The sequence below is a fragment of the Cydia amplana genome, chromosome 19 (genome assembly GCF_948474715.1).
Source record: "Cydia amplana chromosome 19, ilCydAmpl1.1, whole genome shotgun sequence".
In the NCBI taxonomy this organism is placed as follows: Eukaryota; Metazoa; Arthropoda; class Insecta; order Lepidoptera; family Tortricidae; genus Cydia; species Cydia amplana.
Window position 1 is genome coordinate 14,800,494 of NC_086087.1, and position 20,654 is coordinate 14,821,147.

General features: G+C 38.6%; 2 protein-coding genes across 3 annotated transcripts in view; both read right to left on the minus strand.

Annotated features, from left to right (window-relative positions):
- The window catches only part of LOC134656868 (zinc finger BED domain-containing protein 4-like), a 188,667-nt gene that overhangs the window by 150,762 nt on the left and 17,251 nt on the right, over positions 1 to 20,654 (minus strand). The gene's annotated exons all lie outside the window — the stretch shown is intronic.
- Positions 3,903 to 7,914, minus strand: LOC134657196 (uncharacterized). Its single transcript, XM_063512750.1, has 5 exons — positions 7,383 to 7,914; positions 6,222 to 6,599; positions 5,487 to 5,696; positions 4,819 to 5,068; positions 3,903 to 4,101 (listed from the first exon to the last, which is right to left on the minus strand). The coding sequence occupies exons 1-5, from the start codon at positions 7,912 to 7,914 to the stop codon at positions 3,903 to 3,905; spliced, it is 1,569 nt and encodes a 522-aa protein (XP_063368820.1).

Sequence of the window (20,654 nt, forward strand, 5' to 3'; positions counted from 1 at the left end):
CTAAGTGAGCCATGAAGTCGCGCGCGAGAACGCAACTCATACTAGACCGCCAGGGGCCAATTTCTCAAAAGCTTGTAACTTTGTAATACAAGCGGAAGTCACTTTTAAGAGAAACGGGCCTCAAGTGTTCAAAATGATCTTGACGTGACTATATTGTTAAGAGAATAAGAGCGCGTCAAGGTAATTTTGAACCCCGCCTCGCCCGCTTAGCAACTTCTGCTGCTGACTGTACTACATATTGAATTTATCTAGCTTAAAAACGTAGTCAGTTGATAAAAAAAAATCTTATGAACCTGGCAGAATCTGTTCCCCATACATTCCACGGCTCTTCTCTTTCCGCACAGACTCTATATATGAATTATTTTAATTAAATTGTATAATCCCAATCTCTTACACTTAGTTATTAGCTTATTACCTAAAAAAGAATATTAGGATTTTATAAATAACTTTGTAACTAAGTGCTTAAGGCTCCGTTAACGATTTTAGAGCCAAAATGTACAATTGATAGATTTAGTCGTTGAAATTGTACTCCTTTTGTTACGTAATATCTAAATAACAAGTATTGGTTTCTTTCTATTAACACGTCTTCTCATCTTGCCTTTTAATAATAAGGTCCCGAGCGTGCGTCACCGGCAATATATGACAAGAAGGGGCAGTTTTTAAAAAATCATCAAAAAATTATAGTTGTAAATTATAAAATTGATGTATAAGAACAATTTCAGTAAATGTTGTAGATTGTTTAAGTATCAAAATTACGTTGAAATTAAGTCGATATTTACGAAAAATGTTCACTTGTTTTGAAGTAATTTCTGGTGAAAATTGATTTCGTCTAACTTTCATTTACTCTTGTTCAATATCATATAACAAAAATGTAGTCTATGCAAGTTGGAGTACAGGATATGTGTAATACAAAATTACCATTTTTAGCAGTCCAAACTTTACGAAATTTACAAATAAGATCGACTAAATCAGTGCTTTACGCGCGTTTACCTAAACGTCCATCAGAAAAAAAAACATTACTAATTTAGTGAGGCAGTTTTCAAAAAAAAATCTGTACAAATGCAAGATAAGAAGACGTGCTAATAGATACCAGTACTTGTTATTTCTATTACGTAACAAAGGGTGCACAATTTCATCGACTAAATCTATCAATTTTACATTTTTGCGACTAAAATCGATACCGGCCTCTTAATACAAGTTTATTTAATTCCAGTAGGTCTTATTTTTCAAACCCTTTAAAGAGTACTCAAATCAAAAGTAGATTTTTCTAAGACGCAGACTAAACGGTTTATAAAAAAGCGTCAAGATAAACCTCTTAAAGATTGAAATCGTGAGGCTTTTCAGGCACGTGCCTGTGATGATTTTACCCCCGCCCACACCGTTAACTGACCATCGCTAAACCTTATTACAAACGGCATAAGGTCTACCGATGTACAGTTAAGAGTGTTGTTGTTTGTATTGCGATAAACACGAGTAATAAGCTTTTTCGTAAGCTTTCTTCTGCTTCGGAAAATTCATAGTTGTTGATAATATTGAAATATCTTATCAAATTATTGAAGAGTGTACCATCACAGTATGGTCAGCTGAATCAGAGAAAAGGTACCCCCCTTGCATAGAAATGAGTATTCAAAGGTACTAAGCTAATAGGATTACTGACTGAACACTTTTTTGATCATTTGATGGGATCTGCTGTATCGAAATTAAATTCTTTGACTGTGCCTAACATTTCAACAACGGCGCCTATTCGAGTTGTACAACTGTCAGATTTCGCGTCCACTTCAATGCAACAGTTGATTGAATCGCATGTTCATCAACTGCGGATAATATCATTTGGCACAACCAAAGTTTAAGATTTATAATGGTTTGGTTTGGTTGTCATCTAACTGTGGATTGCTATTAACCTGTCGAATCCCACGATATGACGTCACCATAAGCGTTCTGGCTCATATATGAGCCTTGGGAGCTGACAGATTAATGTCAAATTTTGCCACAGAATTGTTCCGATTCAACGGGAGTTCAACACGATACGTCAAACGTCGCTTGTCAAATACCCCTCGTTACCCTGTGCATATAGTAGGACAGAAACTGAACTAAACTTGATGTTCGCTCGGCAATCTAATTTAATTAACTGAGCCATAGGTAACTACGCGCTTTTAAAAAATTGTTACCAATGATAATTATCGACATTGTTGAACTTATTTCAGTAAAATATTACTGTAACACTAAAATTGAAAACCACATTTCAATATCAACATTTTGACCTTCTAAATGTAGGAGCCTGTAAAATATCTAAATTGACATTGTTTTATTTAAATATGCCAGACGAATTATAATGCGTAACGACGCCAGGTGCCTGGTACATTAGACCAGCGCACAGATTACACGCCGTTAGATAAAGCATGAGTTTAAAACTATTTCGATGGCTATATGGGGGTTGTCGGGGGCCAAAATCGATTTAGCTAGGTCTTATTTCTGGGAAAACGCGCATTTGAGTTTTTATAGGTTTTCTGAGCGAAGCTCGGTCTCTTAGATATTAAGATTTTATTTCTAAAAAAGGAATTGTTCATAAAGTTTCCAAAACGCAGGAACTAACAGAGGTATTCTATGTTTTAACGACATGCGTACCTACGTCAATTACGCTTGAGTAATCATAATCAGACAGATAGCTCAAACTAATGACGATAGTAATCACGAAGGCGATTAATGATGCAGATTGATGCTGGATAACATCTTATGGCTACCCCACAAGCGTCATTTGAGCGTCGGCGTCTACTCAGCGCTATGGAAAATGGCGTCGCTGCGCAGTTGCGCCAACGTTGCGTCGGGCAGCAGGTGAGCATCAGCCATAGATAGATAGACAGATAGAGCGTTTGAAAAGTAATATTTTACAGTACATATGGGGCTACTTTTCCGCACTAGTGCGTAAAATGGCACTTTTCGTGTGTATGTCGAAACTTTAAAGTGCCATATGTACTGTAAAACGTTGTTCGATACACGTGCGAATAGGTAATTCGCAACTCGTGTCGATTTAAAACACTCCCTTCGGTCGTGTTTTAATTTATCGCCACTCGTTTCGAATTTCCTCTTTTTCGCACTTGTATCGAAAATAACTATTACATGTCAACAGTTAATTTAAAAACTAGCAAAAAGTACATTATTTATGTCTAAAAGTAATTTAGATTTTAACATTAGTGTAATAAAACACGTCAATGTAAAACAGCAACTGTTTATTTGACATGAATGCGGGTACCATGTACAAATAATAACTACCCACAACATCTCCCCCAAAAGGAATAAAACCCAACACCAAAGTTATACATTACAATTACAAGTACCTATTTAGTTATTACATTTTATAAACATAGGCATAAACATAAATACAATTATTATATTTTACAACTTGACTACCATCCTATCCTTCCCCTTAAAGTTTCGATACATAATCATATTTATGTTTAATACTTTTCCTTCTATTTTACACTATTTCCTATTTACATATGAGAACACTCTTAAACGATCATAATGAGACCTTATTTCATAGCAATAAGATTCACAGACCATTGAATAAGGGACATTTTATTAGCATGTTAGATCTTTGTTGTTACCCAAAGTTATGACATACTCGTACCTAACACACCTTTACATACTTTAATTTAAATAATAGGTACTCGTAGATATTGTACACAAAAAAAAATCATCAGGTATTACAGACTTTCAGTACGGTATTACAGACTTAGGTATGTGTATGCGATCGAGACACATTAATTAGAACTTAGTTATATCTTGTACTTTATTTGTTTTCATTAAATAAACTTTTCTCTATATTTATAAATATGTACTTGCTATATATATATATTTATATAGGTATATTATATATATTTTTACTTAGTCTAGCTGTATGTTTATTTTTGATTAATAAGTTTGGCTCGACTACGAGTCATTATAACAGTAGGCCTACTGCCACTATCAGCCTTATTGTCGACAGCATTAGGTTCAGTTTTACATTCGCTTGTTTGACCTACTTCCTCGCACGCGTCCTTGAACTCGTCGTGGGCATCAGCTGACGCTGGCTGCATCGAATCCGAGGACGGTGCGTTAGTACTAGTTTCGCACTTAATTAAATGGCGTCGATTGCGCCTAAACCTGCCACCTAATTTATTTTCTATTATGTATGAGCGAGGCGTCTCGGCGTTACCTACAACGGTAGCTCGAGTTCTCGTCTTTCCGTCTATACATACAACTTCATCGCCTGCCTTGAGCGAAGGAAGTGTTCTTGTATGTTTATCGTAATATTCTTTTACTTTTATTTGATTACGCAACATTGTGGAATGTTCTGATGGGTCAATTGGCCGCGGGGTCAATAGCCTAGGATGCACCGGGAGTTTACATTTAAGTTGACGACCCATCAGAAGCTGTGCAGGAGAGCTTAAACCGTCCCTAGGAGTATTACGATAGTTTAATAAGGCTAAATTAAAATCCCCGTTTGTATCAATCGCTTTCTTAAGAAGAGATTTTACTGTCTGTACTGCGCGTTCGCTCTTACCGTTCGACTGTGCATAGTTCGGCGATGACGTAACATGATTAAACCCCCATTGCCTAGCAAACATTTTGAACTCTCGACTGCTATACTGAGTTCCATTGTCACTAATCAGGGTTTCTGGGATGCCATGGCGCGAGAACACTTCTTTCATGCTTTGTATTACTACGTTAGATGTTATATTTGGCAAATTACATACTTCTATATAGTTAGAGTAGTAGTCTACAATGATTAAATAATATTTCTTCTTTAACTCAAATATATCGGATCCGATTTTTTGCCATGGCAGCTCAGGAATCTCAACTGGAATCAGTGGTTCTCTCGCGGGAGCGTTTAGACTCTCCTGACAGGTGCGGCAGCGCTTCACAAATGCCTCGATATCCTGCGTGATGCCAGGCCAGAACACGACCTGTCTCGCGCGCCGCTTGCACCGGTCAATACCCATGTGCCCTTCGTGAATAGTTTCGAGCATGTCTGCTCTTAGCGCTCGCGGTACTAATACTAAGTTGTTTTTAAATATTACTCCGTCCACTATAAATAGATCTTCTCTAAATGACCAGTACAATTTTAATTCGCTCAGAATCTCAGATTTGTGATCTGGCCAACCTTTATTTATATATTCGCTCAATTTTATAAAATCAGAGTCGCGTTTGGTTTCTTTTTTTAATTTGTGAAAGTTTGTTATTAGACATTGGTAAATTACCCACGAGTAATTTTACTTGACATATATTGTTTTTATGCACATCGTCACTGTATAGATCCGGTAGCGAGGCACGAGACAAGGTATCTGGAATATACATGTATTTTCCTGGTTTATAAGTGACATGCAAGTCATAGTGTTGTAATCGCAGCAACATGCGCTGCAAGCGTGCTGGGACAGACATTAGCGGCTTTTTAAAAATACTCTCCAGGGGTTTATGGTCTGACTCTACGAGTATCCTTTCCTTACCGAAAATGTACTGGTGAAAGCGCTCGCATGCAAACACTATCGCCAACAGTTCCTTCTCCACCTGTGCGTAACGGCGCTGCGCGTCGGTCAGGGTACGCGAAGCAAACTCCACTGGCCGCCCGCCCTGCATGATCACAGCGCCCAGGGCGTCGCGCGACGCATCGACCGATAGCAGCACCGAAGCTTCTAGATCGTACAAAGCCAATACCCCTGCCCCACACACGACTTCTTTTAAGTCTTCGAATGCTTTTTGCTCGCTCTGCTCCCATCGCCAGTCATTATCTTTTTTTAGTAAATTGGTCAACGGTGCCGCACGTTGCGAATGGTTTGGTATAAATTTAGATAGGTAATTGACTGCCCCCAAAAACCTTTCCAAACTTTTCCTGTCGTGTGGCGTCGGCATCTCTTTTATTGCCCTAACCTTATTATCGTCAGGCCGCATTCCGCTTGCGTCGAAAATATGCCCTAAATATGTTACTGACTGTACACCTATTTTGCATTTTTGTTTATTAAATTTAAGATTAATCTCTTTTGCTCTATTCAGAAGCGCGCCTAGTCTCTCGTCATGCTCGCGCCTAGTCTTTCCCCATACGATAATGTCATCGATAAAGCTGTCTACTCCCTCTAAATCTTCCAGAAGTTGCCGCATCTTACCATGAAACACCTCACTAGCACAATTAATACCAAAAGGTAAGCGCAAAAACTGCCATCTACCGAATGGCGTGGCAAACGTACACAGGTCGGCGCTCTCGTCGTCCAGCTGTACGACCCAGAAGCCCGAGTTGGCATCCAGCACCGAGAAGCAGGTGGCGCCGCGCAGGCGCGTGGCCAGCTCGGTGAGCGAGGGCAGCTGGTAGTGCGCGCGCCGCACCGCCACGTTTAGCTCGCGCGGATCAAGACATATGCGTATGCCGCCGTTCTTTTTTGCAACTAAAACTAGGGGGTGCACCCATTGAGTAGGATGCGTTACTCTCCTGATTACCCCCATCTTTTCCATGTTTTTGAGCTCATCATGCAGGCGATCTCTCAGGCCTAATGGAATTTTCCTAGTAGCGCTTATGACCGGCGGCACCGATTTATCTACAACTATATGGTATTTACCTGGCAGGCACCCTAAACCCGTGAATAGATCAGAATAATCATCTAGTTTTATGGTATTAATTATTTTTACTAAGCCCATATCTTCACATGTGTCTCGTCCCAATACGCTTGCAACTTTCATATCGGCAATCGCAAACTCCAAGTCATAACTTTTATTTTTATACCACCATATTAAGTTACACACACCTTTTATAGGAATTTCGTGTTTAGTGAACGATTCAAGATTTATTTTCGGTATTTTTAACATATTTACGTCGAAACCTAGTGATATAAATCTATCAAAAGACATAACATTAAAATCTGCTCCCGAGTCGAGCTTAAATTGTTCAGACCCGTGTTCACAAAACAGAGTTTCCGTCCATCGCCCCCTGCCACTCGAAGACGACACCATGTCTATATAAAATGGTTCAAGTTCATCGGAATCGCTAGTCACGGACTCATTTTTTTCTATTTCATACACTCGTTTCACCGCATTGTCATCGTTTACGAACCTAGATCTGCACATACGAGCAAAATGCCCTCGGTGACCACAAGAAAAACATGTTACATACTGTGCCGGACATTCTTGGTTGGCGCAGCGCGTCCCGCCGCAGCCGGCGCACTGGCGCTGCGCCGCCGCCGGGCCGGGCACCGCGCGCCCGCCGCCGCCGCGCGCGCGCCGCTCGCCGACCGTGCCGCCGCCGCCGCCGCCGCCGCCGCGACGAGCGACCCGAGCGCCGCCGCGCGCCCGTCGCCGCTCCACTACATGTACCTGTGCACTAGTGGACCCATCGCTCGCGACACTTAATTGTTTACCGCTTTCCTTGGAAGCTTCCTCGGCTTGACACATCTTGATAGCTTTGTCTAAATCCAAGTCTTCACAGCGAAGAAGCCTGTCTCTCACGGTGACGTTCCGAACGCCACACACTATGCGATCCTTAAGCAAATCGTCCTCTAGAGTGCTGAACTCGCAGTTCTTACTTAACAGCCTCAGCGCTGTCACATATGCCTGAATCGATTCGCCTTCCTCCTGGTTACGTGTAAAAAATTTGTACCTCAATAACGTTGTGTTTACTTTGGCGCCGAAATACGCGTCAAACTTTTTAATAATGGCTTGCACGTCGTCTTTCTCCGTGTCGGCGGCAAATGTAAATGTTTGAAACACATCGAAACCTTCTGAACCGATCAGATTAACAAGCAGGCTGGCTTGTACTTCGGCGGACTCGCTGCTCACGCCGGAGGCCTTCACAAAAAGTAGGAATTGCTGTTTCCACCTTTTCCACGCATCGGCCCGCGTAACGGGACCGCCCTCCATGTTTAACTCGGGTGGTGGTCTGGCGTGTTCCATATTTTAACTACACCAATAACACTGTCTTACACAAAAGAACTTAGTTATCTGTAGCTGTCCGGTGTTTGGGCACTGCACTTTAACTTGTTTTTAATCGTTAAACCACAAAATTATTTTAAATAACTAACACCGCTGCCACCATGTAATAAAACACGTCAATGTAAAACAGCAACTGTTTATTTGACATGAATGCGGGTACCATGTACAAATAATAACTACCCACAACAATTAGGTACCAGTAAGTTTACACTTCATCAGTATTTACATAGTATTTAGTTGACTAGACGCCGACGCTCGGGAGACGCTAGTGTGGGGTAAGGAGCCCTTAGGAAGATGTGTTGTAGGCGTATGGATAATTATAAATTATGATATTGATTTAACATAGAACTCAATGTACCTATCCTTAACTATCATATATCAAGTATTTAGAATTCTTGCGGTTAGTTGACAAGCGGACCCCAGGCTTCGGCCAAACTGGGACAACGCCAGGAAAATGATGATGATTACATTGACAGTAAAATATTTAAAATCTAATACAGCTACTACTTATTTACTTAGATTGAAAACAATTATTTTATCCACAAATTCATATCTGATATTATTTCTGAAAATATACATTTCACATAGCTACGTCTATATCAAAATAACTGAACCTAACAAGAAAATACTGTCCAATTGTAACTTATTCGCAAATTTCAATCTTATTTCCGAGACGTAAGTATCAAAATGCTTCGAGGTTAATATACAGAGAGGAATATTTAATGTTTCAAATATTCCTGAATCTGAAGACAGACGAAGACTGACTGCATACGATATGAAAGGCTAATAAAAATAAAATGCAAATATCCCGGTATTACAAATGCACTTTTGGTAATACAATTGATATTGAGCTTTATGTTCTTGTAGTTAAAGTTGGAGTTTGATTGAATCGCTGCTGAACTTAGCTTTAGATTCTAACACAGTAAACGAATGAAATCAGTAAGAGTGGGTGTATAATAGTGTCCGACCGAAGGTTCGGTTTCGGTTTCGGTTTCGGCCAGTTTCGGCCAAAAAATCATGTTTCGGCCGTAGTTTCGGTTTCGGCCAAAAAACGGCCGAACCTTTCGGCCGGGCCGAAACATACGCAATGGTACTTCGTTCTATGAAACTAAACTATGTGACAAAGACCAAAAGTTGTGGAACAAGAAGGACAACAATATTACTTAATACATACATATACTGATTTATGTATACTGATTTATGTATTATTAAACACAATTCCACTAATGATGGAGCCACTCAACGCTCGACGCAGTTTTAAGAGGCTGTCAATACCTAAAACGCACACACTGTCTAATTGTATCGTAGTAAATGAGATAGCACTGTCGCATGTTACTGAGCCTGGGCAAGGGCCACGGCTCATGGGAACATGGGGTCCACTTGACAACTAATCCCAAGAATTGGCGTCGGCACTAGTTTTTACGAAAGCGGATGGCAGTCGCTTTCGTAAAAACTGACCGCCGACAATTCTTGGGAAGACTGACCTTCCAATCCAGAGGGTAAACTAGGCTTTATCGGGCTAGTCCGGCTTTCTCAATGGTAAATATCAACCTACCACCACCTAACTGCCAGCAGCGCTCACCGCTAGGCCACCAGCGCTCAAGGGAATAATAAGAAGACTATTGAAATAAAAATAAATGTGGATTATTTGTGTAATATTACTCGTTTAGGTATAAGTAAATGTTTTGACAAATTGATTTTAATTTCAGACACATAAGTTAAGAAATAAAGATATTAGAACCGTTTAATGGTGATTTTAAGACCAATCTTTGCAGTTATTTTCTATCGAGCCGATGTCGTTCAATCATGTATCGAGTGCGGCCACAGTCTATAAATATATTTTTTGCTTTACTAAATCAAATAGTTTTTCTTTTTCATCGATTTTTGACAAGTTTTGAATCGTATCTCCGACTTTTGCACTACAGATAGATTTTTATAAGGCAATTAAACGGCTATCGGTTCTTCAATCTTTATCTCCATTATTGTCTACCGGGTTTTGAAAGAAATTGATACCTACTATTTTATGTTTTTTAAAAACATTGTCTAAAAGGATACTTACTTTTTTCATATCTAGATTGCTGTGAAGGATATTACTTATACGAAATCTACATATTTGGGTTCGTCTTAGGGTTTTAATTTTAAACGAATTAACACAAAAGTTATGGCCAGAAAACCAGTTTTTTGGCCTTAAATTGTTCAACTTTGATGCCAAATATCTCGAAGACAATGAACTTTGAAGTAAATATGGAATACTATATTGCTTAAAGCCGTTGCTGCTAATATGATAAGCTGCAAAAAACATAAGAAAACTAAGGGATTCAGATCGAAGGTCATTGGCGTGGTGGAGCCCCTTAAGTAAAATCAATTTCAAGGACATTGGGTATTGACAGCCCCTTAATTTGAGTTTAAAAGCGGTTTTATGACATTTTTTCAACGATTTTAACAAGTCTTCAAAAGTTTCGGTTTCGGTTTCGGTTTCGGCCGAAACTAGAGCCAAAGCCGAACATTCGGTTTCGGTTTCGGTTTCGGCAAAAAAACATGTTTCGGTCGGACACTAGTGTATAACTCAGACAACGATATAATTATATAATATACAAATAGACAACACCCAAGACTCAGGAACAAATATCTGTGACGTCACACAAATAAATGCCCTTACCGGGATTCGAACCCAGGATCGCGGCTTCACAGGCAGCGTCACTACCCACTAGGCCAGACCAGCCGTCAAGCAAACCTTGTGCTATGGGTTCTAGGCGACAACATACGTACGTACATAGGTAAATACATATATACTTAAATATATAGATAATATCCATAACTCATATAAATATTCGTGATAAACATACAAATAAATGCCCATAGCAGGATTCGAACCCGGTACTACCTGCATAATAAGGAGGGTCACTACTGACTAGGCTAGCGAGTATAATATCACCGAAACCACCGATATATCGAGTATAACCGAAGACAATATTGAATATAATATCATTTGAAAAATCTGATTTCCGCTTCCTGTCTTACCTACTGTACTACTTTTATCACCTGGCATGTCATGCGTCACTTTCGCACTTTCAAATTTGTTAGAACGTGACAAGCATGGTGACAGATGATAAAAAGGCGATCCTACTGTTTTCAATGTGACTGGGATAGCGAAACATTAATATCAGAAACGGCATCCGATGCGATTGACAGCACGCCCGGTTTCGATGTCTGCACCCGAGAGGGGCGGGGGGGGTAAATGGTGTAGGAGGGGGGTTGGTAATTAGAGACATGCAGCTGTTGCGGGTATAGGCCTAGGAGGCCAGTTCGGACTTATAAGTCGGTTTCAATTTGATTTCATTCTGATTTTAACGTCAATTGCCTATAAACCCCGCTCGAATAATGAAACGGCACCATTTTTGAGCCAGGCTTCATCTAGATTCTTGAAGCCTTGACATACCACTAGTCTAGTTCTAGAGATCCTGGTCTCCAAAATAAAATTCTTTCTTCGAATTGGAAAACTTAAGTGCTCGCACTAGACGAGAATTTATGCATCAGTGCTCATAAATTTTATACCGATGTGAGGGAGATGCTCTGCCAGTAAAAACGTATCAAAAACAGATTTCCTAAGTTCGAACTGCCGTGTCGCCCCAGGAAGTTCGTAATGACATTATAGTGCATAGTTTGAGTTGGGTGACTAGCGTCCGAGGATCGTTTTACTATCCCTAATTTAATCTACAAGCCTCTGCATGGGCTAAGTAGTTAGTAAAGTTTAGTTTAGCTTTAGAATATGTTCATCGAAATTTGTAGGTACTGTGACGGACAGTAATATAAGTACAACAAATAATGTGTTTAAAGACATAGGTAACTTTAGGAGACTAGACACTTAGGCGCAAATTATACACAGACGGCGTAAGGTGAAGGCGCGGAGTAGGCATGATGATGTCTCTTCAAAAAGTTTTTATACAAAATGTAGGACGGCGACGCGTCATGAATTATACTCAAGCGGCGCGGCGCAGGCCCTGTGCCCCACCTTATTAGGTACACCTTTTCATACATTTTCTATTAAAAAAAAACATTTTAGAGCGGTTATTTTGTAGAAGCGGTATCATGCTTGCACCGCGCCTGAGCCATGTCTTATGTATCTTGCCGTCTGTGTATAATTTGCGCCTAAGGTTTATATATTTACTGATATCGCGTGTGCATTTTTAATTTAAATTAATGATAAATTCATCAGTAAGGTACCTACGTAAAATGTTTTGGCTTTGCGTTTTAAAATTTTATTCTAACATACTGTGACTGTGGCCTCTACGAGTATAAACAGGCTATGTTTATAAGTACGTACCTGCTACCCATAGTCCAGACTGTAACATAATCCAGTTACCAGAAAAAAAATACTTATTTTGTCATCTAGTGCCCCAAGCTGACCCAAGAATAAATCTGAAACTTTCCAACCAAAGTTCTTATTTAAAGTAGGAGCAAAAATGTGTAAAAACACGCGGTGGAAGTTTGCGAGACGTTGGTCTCGGGTCTCGCAAGTTCTTTTAATAAAACGCGGATTTGATACACAAGTTGTTACCATGCCACAGCGCACAGATAATACGAGTAGGTTTATCTAATAAAATAACGCTAGTAATCAAGCGAAAGGTTCGCCTGATGGTAAGGGGTCATCACAGATCTAGAATGCCCACATTAAAAATAATTATATGTGACAAAAAGGGAAGCACAAAGTATGTGAAAAAATCATTTTTTCAAAACACACTACATATAAAAAAACGTGACTAATTTTGAGCCCCATAGCGGCCGCGTGAATGTACGAAATGTAAGGTTAACAGACTGGAAAATATGTATAGCTATTCAGGAAAAACGGTGAGATTATAGCTCACATGCGAGTTCAGTTACATTGCGGACTATTGAGGTTACATCCAATTCAGCCGACTGATCAAATACCGCAATGTAATGAAACTCGCATGCGAGTTCTCGCACCGTCTAAATGAGCGCTAATTATTCGCTAAAGTGGTAAAGGTTGTGTTGACTTTATTCATCATTCCTTGAATGAGCCTCTTCTTGAAATATCTACATATGGGTCCCATTTACTTTAACCATAGTCGCGTAAAGATGTTATATGTCTATGCTCGCAAATAACCTGAATAAATAAACTATTAGCCTATTAAATATATTAAAAACGGAAAAATGTATATATTTAATATGTCTGTGTCTCACGGATGTTTTGTTATTAAAACTATAAGCCTACAAAGCATACATTATAACTGAAGTAAAAGAGCTCCAATATCAAAGGACCAGAATAGAGTCTCTGTCTCTGAGACTGCTACAAGAAGCGACACATTCAGGCGCAAATCCCCCCCCCCCACTCCCCCCGCCATTAAGGAAGGAGAGGGGAGGGGGGGGGGCAACAGTGAACAATCTCAACTGCGCGGGAAACTCGGCCATTCTTCGGTGCTCCTTGCACGATGTTTTATTTACGAACTATTTTTTTTAGCGACGGGTGTCGAGTTACAAGCAGCGCTTGTAGGGGGTGTAGGGTTTAAGCCCATATAAAATAAGCGTCAATCGATGAAACCATAGTATTCCGTGATAAAACCTGTGTGCTTTTCAATTCCCGTATTTGTTCAGAACACCGCCAAACCTTTGACAACTGGTGTAAATAAACCCGCCCGTGGAAATCCGTTATTTTTCAAACGATTCGAACCCAAACATCAGAGTGCCGCTATTGGCTTCCAATCTCAAAATGGCCGCCAGCGCTTTGCCGTGCAGGCAAAACACAAATATACAAAATGCTGCATTGGGAGTCATTGTATAACTTTAGTTCTTCGCGGTGACTAGAAAAAATTCACAGCTGCTTAGATATGTCGATTACAAATATAAAATGAAAATTAAGCATTCAAATTAAACTAAGGTAGACAAAAAAGCAGTCTGGTCGCCAAAGATCAATATCTTCCAGACAACCTTTGGGTGGTGGTGGTAGTGGTGATACAATACATTAATACATCATCATCATTCATACTAAATCATCGACACGAGAAGAAGAAGAAGAATAGGTACATTTGTAATATGTATATCAATTTGGTCATATTAAATCCAAACGGGAATGTGACCATATGCCTGTTTATTGTTTTCGTTTTACAACAGGAAATAGCATCTCTTGCCGAGTCGGTAGCGACCCTACGAAGCAGCAGGTCCCGAGTTCGAATCCCGGTAAGAGCATTTTGTTCGTGTATCAAAAATAATATTTCCTTAGTTAAATAGATATGGATGTTATCTATGTCTAATAACCATAGTACAAGCTTTGCATAATTTGGAGTTAGGTCTATCTGTGTTTGTTATCAAATATATAAAAAAAAAAATTTAAAATCTCCGGTAGATGCACAACCTAATGTTTCCCGCACTGGAACTATTACCTATACAATACAACAATAAAACAATAATATTATACGACATTGCTACACAGATTGACTAAGCCCCACAGTAAGCTCGAGAAGGCTTGTGTTGTCAACTAACACATAAATATACATACTTACTTACATTTATAAATATAGTAACAACAGTAAAAGTGCCGTTAAAAATCGCAAATACCTAAATATGAGGCAGAAACTTTTCCCTAAAGAGCACTAAAAGTTGATCGTTGCCAACAAAGTGCCGCGAGCGAAGTACACTCAATAGCAATAAAAATGAGTCGCTTTCTATGTAAGTGTTCTACGAAATGCTCCGTATAGTTGCTTTGAGACAAATTCTGTCAAAGAAAATCACTGGGTATTTTGCTTTACAACAAAATAAAAATAATCAGAGATAGTAAATGAAGCAAGGTAAACTTATTGCCAAGTAGCGATCACTTTCAGTCTATATACTTAGGGGTACACTGAAAAAACAATAACATTCTTCTTCATTCAATGATAAGTTTTCTATACGAATAGCAAATTAATTTGATTATATTTGTCGTTAATTTAAATTTAATCATAACTAGATTTCAAAATTAATACTTTACGAACGAATCTCTTTACTTAAAAAATATTCATAAAAGAGTAAACAATGAGATCTACACCACAATAATTAATTTCTTAGAGCTTTACAATAAAAATAAAAAGCCCTCTGTTATTAAGACGATCTTATTAAATTCTTTCAAAAAAATCTCATTTTATGCAGAAATGCAAATTTAATTTAACCGCATATTGGACGTTTAATTATGAATATAAAACCCGGAATCCCGTTGGGGATAACGGGGAAAACGGTATTTGGGGGATTATGGACACCTCGGGACCTCAGTGTGAAGGCTTACGCGCCCAAAAATGAGTGTTGCGAATATTTTTACGACCTTCAAAGAATATCTGATAAAGGTTTCTGACCTTGGCGGGTATTCAGAAACAACCATCTGTTTTAATTCAAAATCAAGCCCTACTTAATATTATGTATGCAAAAGTAATTCTATCTGTCTATCTGTTTGTAACATCTTCGCCCTTAAACCGCTGAACCGATTTAGATAAAATTTGGTATGAAGCTAGCTTGAAGCCCGGAGACAGGATATTTTTCGACAATTATCATTATCATTCCAAGCAGACGAAGTCGCGTGCAGAAGCCACTATTATAATATATTATGAATATTAAATTTCATTCCAATAATTACTGTTTCTCCTGTATTATCAATTATCGGCCTCGGGCGTGCAATTAATAATTCATAAACATCAAACATTAATTGGATTTACAAATCCATTAAATTATGCTTGCTACTGAATGGCAATTAGTAATGTGATATACAATTACATAATTACTGAACAAATGAATGTACAATTGCATAATTATTGTACTGTATGTAACCTTTAATAGTTATTTTATTCTCACTACACCAGCTTGTAAAGGCAGGCTCTCTTAATTGTTGAAAAACTGATAAGAAAGTTGAACTTTATCCACAAGAGTGGAAAAGTACCTAAATTAGCAATACAATCTGCAGTAATGTCGTGCTGCATTACTGCTGCAAAAATGCTGGTAAAGTCTAAATCCGAACGCTAATTGTAATAACTGTACGGTCCACATACCGCACATTGCCATCTCAGCGAAATTACTTACAATTGCGTAAAGCAATATAATACGAGTCAGTACATGTTCAGCATTAGAACCTATCACGCGTGTCCTCATTTGCACTATCATTCATAATGTCGCGCTTTTATAGTTATCAATAAAGTGTTTAATTTCGGCTATATTGTGAGTTATCATTATGTCAAGCAACCAACATAATACAATTGATGTATGTGACGCTAGCAGCCCATACAATAACACAGCTAGCTAATTGGCGATACGTATCGTAGTATAACTCGATTTTGCGAGGTGTGAGCTCTCCAAACAGATTCAATTGCAAATTGTTTGTGACAAATCAATCAGCATGCACAGTGGATTGTCGACACGCTTTGAAACCTCCGCCATACGCGTATTCTTACTTGTATAACAATGCACAATTTTGTTTTTAATTTGTAACGCTGATCGAGTGTGAACGCAAGGCTTCGTTCAATAAAACAATACTATTTATGCAACGTGCATTTATGGCGTTAACAAAAGTAAATAAATATGTCCTAAACAACCTATTACTGTTGGAGTTGATGTTTGACCTGCAAAGAATTGAATAATTAAGAATTCGATATGGAACATCTTTTTGAGTACCTAAAGTTATAATCACTCATATTTTTACACTTCACTGTACGTATAATCAATTTTTTCTACTCGTCGACTGCAATGCTTGAATTCGTATACCAAAGTGAAATCGCATACTTTTTTCACTATGGGACCCCAACTCAACTATAATATTCATTTTGATCCAGTTTAGTCAACTATAATATTAATTTCGATACAGTTCAGTTAACTATAATGAAATTGACCAATCGAAAGCGCGGAGCAAGTACCAGGGCCTCATGAGTTACGAGAAGGTGTCGTTGACCAACCGGCCGGGGGCGCGGGGCGCGGGGGCCGGGTCGCGTACGAGTATGAAGGTATCGCGGCTGCTCGCGCATCTTAGCTGTATACTTTTGGTTTTTTTACCTCCATATATGATTCTACTAGTTTTAAGTATTTTTTTTGTTGACTCGTAGAAAAAGTATTGTATACAATAGTGATATAATCAAGCTTTTCAATCACGGACCTTACTTAGGCAACTCAGCAAGCTTCGTTGCCTAAGAAACACGGTACTCGACTGAAAAGCTCTCCATTATATCACGATTGTATAAAATACTATAAACTTTGTTGCAGTAAAGCAGAAAAGTACAAAAGTAACAAAATCCCGCAAACAGAAAAAAATGCGGCAGGTGCAAAATTAAATCTAAAAATTTGATATATCGGCATCGGCCCACCTCACCTGAACTTTTATCATTATGTATCCTACTTTCATTTTCCAGGATTTTCCTTTATCCAAATATATATGAAATTAATTCACCTAACACTGACGGAGAATAATGATTGGGTAATGAATCCTTTTATTTAACTTTAATAACAACTATTAATATTCGCTTTGACGAAATACGATGCAATTTATCGAAACCAAAAACTGTATTACGACTTTGGAGCTTAAGCTTTTGGCATAGGAGCCAGAATGGAGCGCGTGTCGAACATGCATTAGGTTATTGGAGTCCATTAGCTCTCAGGTCGTATTTCAACGTGTTGGACAAATTTAAATGGAATTCTGAACTGGAGCACTAACACGAACTTTAATGGGAATACATGACGATAGAGTTGCATGCTAACATATATTTATGTTCCTAGTGTAGGTGAGGTAGGAAGGTACGTACTTACGTACCTAGAAATATTAGGTATAAAACACATTCATTGAGAGCGACCCGTGAGGGTTTTCAAACGGGGTCCCTTTGTTTCCAAGTTTTAAGTCATAATGTATTGTTTGTCATATTGTCATTAGTCAAAAAACTGAAACCGTTAACTTTTCAGAATTTTCGTTATCCTATATATAGGTTAGGTTATGTTAGGTTTGTTTTATGGCAATCCTGAAGAGTGACGCGTTTCTAAACCAAATGAATTATGACTAACGAAAATGCGGGAAAACAATACATTATGGCTTAAAACTATTTGGGAAACAATAGAGAACCTTCTCAAACTTATTAACTAATTAAATACATATATTTACACATTTATTTAATTTATTTAAACACACTTGGAGTGCACTACAGTACCTATATCCTGTCCACATACATTTAATGTACGACCAAGGAATTTAATTTCAGTAGGTACCATTTCGTGCTTTGCCACAGTGACAAATAGTATGAGGTCCTTAGCAACTTTCTTATTGATTGTTACTGTGACAAAGTATGCATTACTGCCGCAGTTACCGATTATACTGTAATTTTATTTCAAGTAAACAATTAAGCTTAACAAATCTCGACCACTAAGCTACTTTATTCATCCCTTAAATCAACTTATAAATATCCCCTGAAAATGTTAAATACATCGCTAATGCCCCCATTTCCCCCGAGCCTAACAAATGCGTGGGAGAAAAAGAGAAAAAACTCTTAATAATTAATTCTGTAGTTTATTTATCGCTAAATGCCTTCTGAATACGCATTTAACGGTTTATTTATGAGTCGCCGCGGAATGTTCATGCCGCGGTTGTGGTGATGGGCCGAGTTTGGGAAACATTGCCTAACGTAGCCAGTAATCGTAAATATTCCGAGAAATATGGCTAAATAGCAAACTCTTTTTGATAGCATATAGTTTAGTTTTTAGAATTTCCTATCTATTTATGGGCAGTGTATGGGGAATATTGCCTAACGTTGCCTGCAGTAATGTGATCAGTTTTTTTTTAAAGTATGAAAAGGTTATGCGATTTTCCTGTGGACATCATAGAATAAACGAACTTACAGCCTTATTTTCGTACTTTATCCATATAGGCCTGCATGTTAAAGCCTTCCACTTTTTCAAATTTATATGATAGTCTTAGAAAAATTCATCCAAATCTTTAACTTTTGTAATTTCCACAGAAATGACGCCTGTTTTCCAGAATGTTTTTAGTTTGTCAATAGGTATTCCTGGAATTATGATTTATACTGAGCTGTGGTTGAATTTATGTAATATTTAAATTTGTTATTTGCGAGGACGAAGTAATTGTGCTTACACTTAGTGCTTGCATGCAATATTTGATTAAAGTTTTATTTGTGTTGTGGTCAAACATCAAGGGGAAAACCTCGGTTATGCTGTACAGAGCAGAAAAAATAGTTCCAAATATTCGGTCAAGATCTTTGTAATTATACACAGAGAAGAGATTAAATGTGTCAGCAAAAATGCCAAGAAAACATTTTTATGGGTGGCAATATTCCCAAGTAAACATTTTTATACATGGCAATATTACCAAGAAAACAGTTTTATAGGTGGCAATATTTTCCAGAAAATTCGTATGATTTCTGGCAACGGCACATCTCTAAAGAGCCGGCTGTGAAATATTTAAAAAGCAACTGGCAGAGGCGGAGCGCCGCCTACACACGGGGCTGTAAATTTGTCATTCTGGTTCTTAGCTCTGTGGCTTTTTAACCCCCCACGCAAAATGAGGGGTGTTATAGGTAAGTGTGTGTCAGTATCAGGACTATTGGAACGAACACTGACATCAGTATGACATCTAAATGATGTCATTCATTTATCGTGCATTTCGCTCAGCGGTTGTAGCATGGTCTCATTTTTATCGCCTGTCATCATGCCTGTCATGTTCTAACAAGTATGTAAGTGCGAAAGTGACAGGCGATAAAAATTCTACCATGCTACGGCTGCTACTAGTCTGCACGTACCTACATTGGCGCGAGCGAGGCGCACTAAATGACAATTAACATATTTAACATAATTATTATACAAATCGGTTCTGTCATTTTCTCCTGTAAAATATGCGGGTTCCCTGTCATTCTGTCGGTGCAACACGGCAATATCACGTGTTTCTTACAAACTGGACCAGAATATAAGAAATGAAGACAGTAAATTATCTCCGGCTGTTCAGGTCTATGCTCTATACTCAAATTTCGAGCGCCACTACTGCGCATATAATACTAGGTAGGTACCAGTAGGTACTGCGCATACTTACAATACTAGGTACCTATACTGCGCATACATTCAGTTTTAGCATGTGATTTAAGAGCACGTCATCGCTTGATCTTGCGCAATCTTCCGTCAGTTTTCTCCAACTCTAAGATCACCTCGATCCGCTTCGATCAGATTTATTACGAGCTTTTATTTAATTTGCCCTTGGTATTTATGTTGGTGTGGGTTAAATCTTGGAAGCAAAATTTGACCCACTTCCCGATTTCCGATTAAGCTGAAATTTTGCACATATATTTTGTAAATCGGATGACAATGCAATATTATGATGACATGATGGAGCTGATCTGATGATGGAGACAGGAAGTGGCCATAAAACAACGCAAACTAACTGTGTTTGGGGTTTTTAGAGTCGTCTCGATGAGTATCAATTGCTTGTGGAAAGAAAAGTACAGTCAGCTATAAAACTTGACCATAAATGAAATGTTTGCCAAAAACTTATTTTTAGTAAATTCTCTCCAACGCCATTTCTATCCAGTCGACGGCGCCGACTTGAAGTTGGAGTACTTTACAAAATATACTCTGGCAGGACATTTCTTTAGATCGCTCGTTTGTGTGCATTGTCCACGTGCGCGGGAAACTCTGTACGTGATAACATTGCTGGCGAGATGCAGGGAAAATGCAAGACCAGCAAGGAA

What these genes read in the sequence shown, in the direction of transcription:
- LOC134657196 (XM_063512750.1), bottom strand. Translation starts at nt 7,914, where the DNA reads ATGGAACACGCCAGACCACCACCCGAGTTAAACATGGAGGGCGGTCCC. An exon ending in GGAAGCTTCCAAGGAAAGCG is followed by an intron (nt 6,600 to 7,382) that starts GTAAACAATTAA and finishes TCACGGGTTTAG; the next exon opens with GGTGCCTGCCAGGTAAATAC. An exon ending in CGACGAGAGCGCCGACCTGT is followed by an intron (nt 5,697 to 6,221) that starts GTACGTTTGCCA and finishes TGTGTGGGGCAG; the next exon opens with GGGTATTGGCTTTGTACGAT.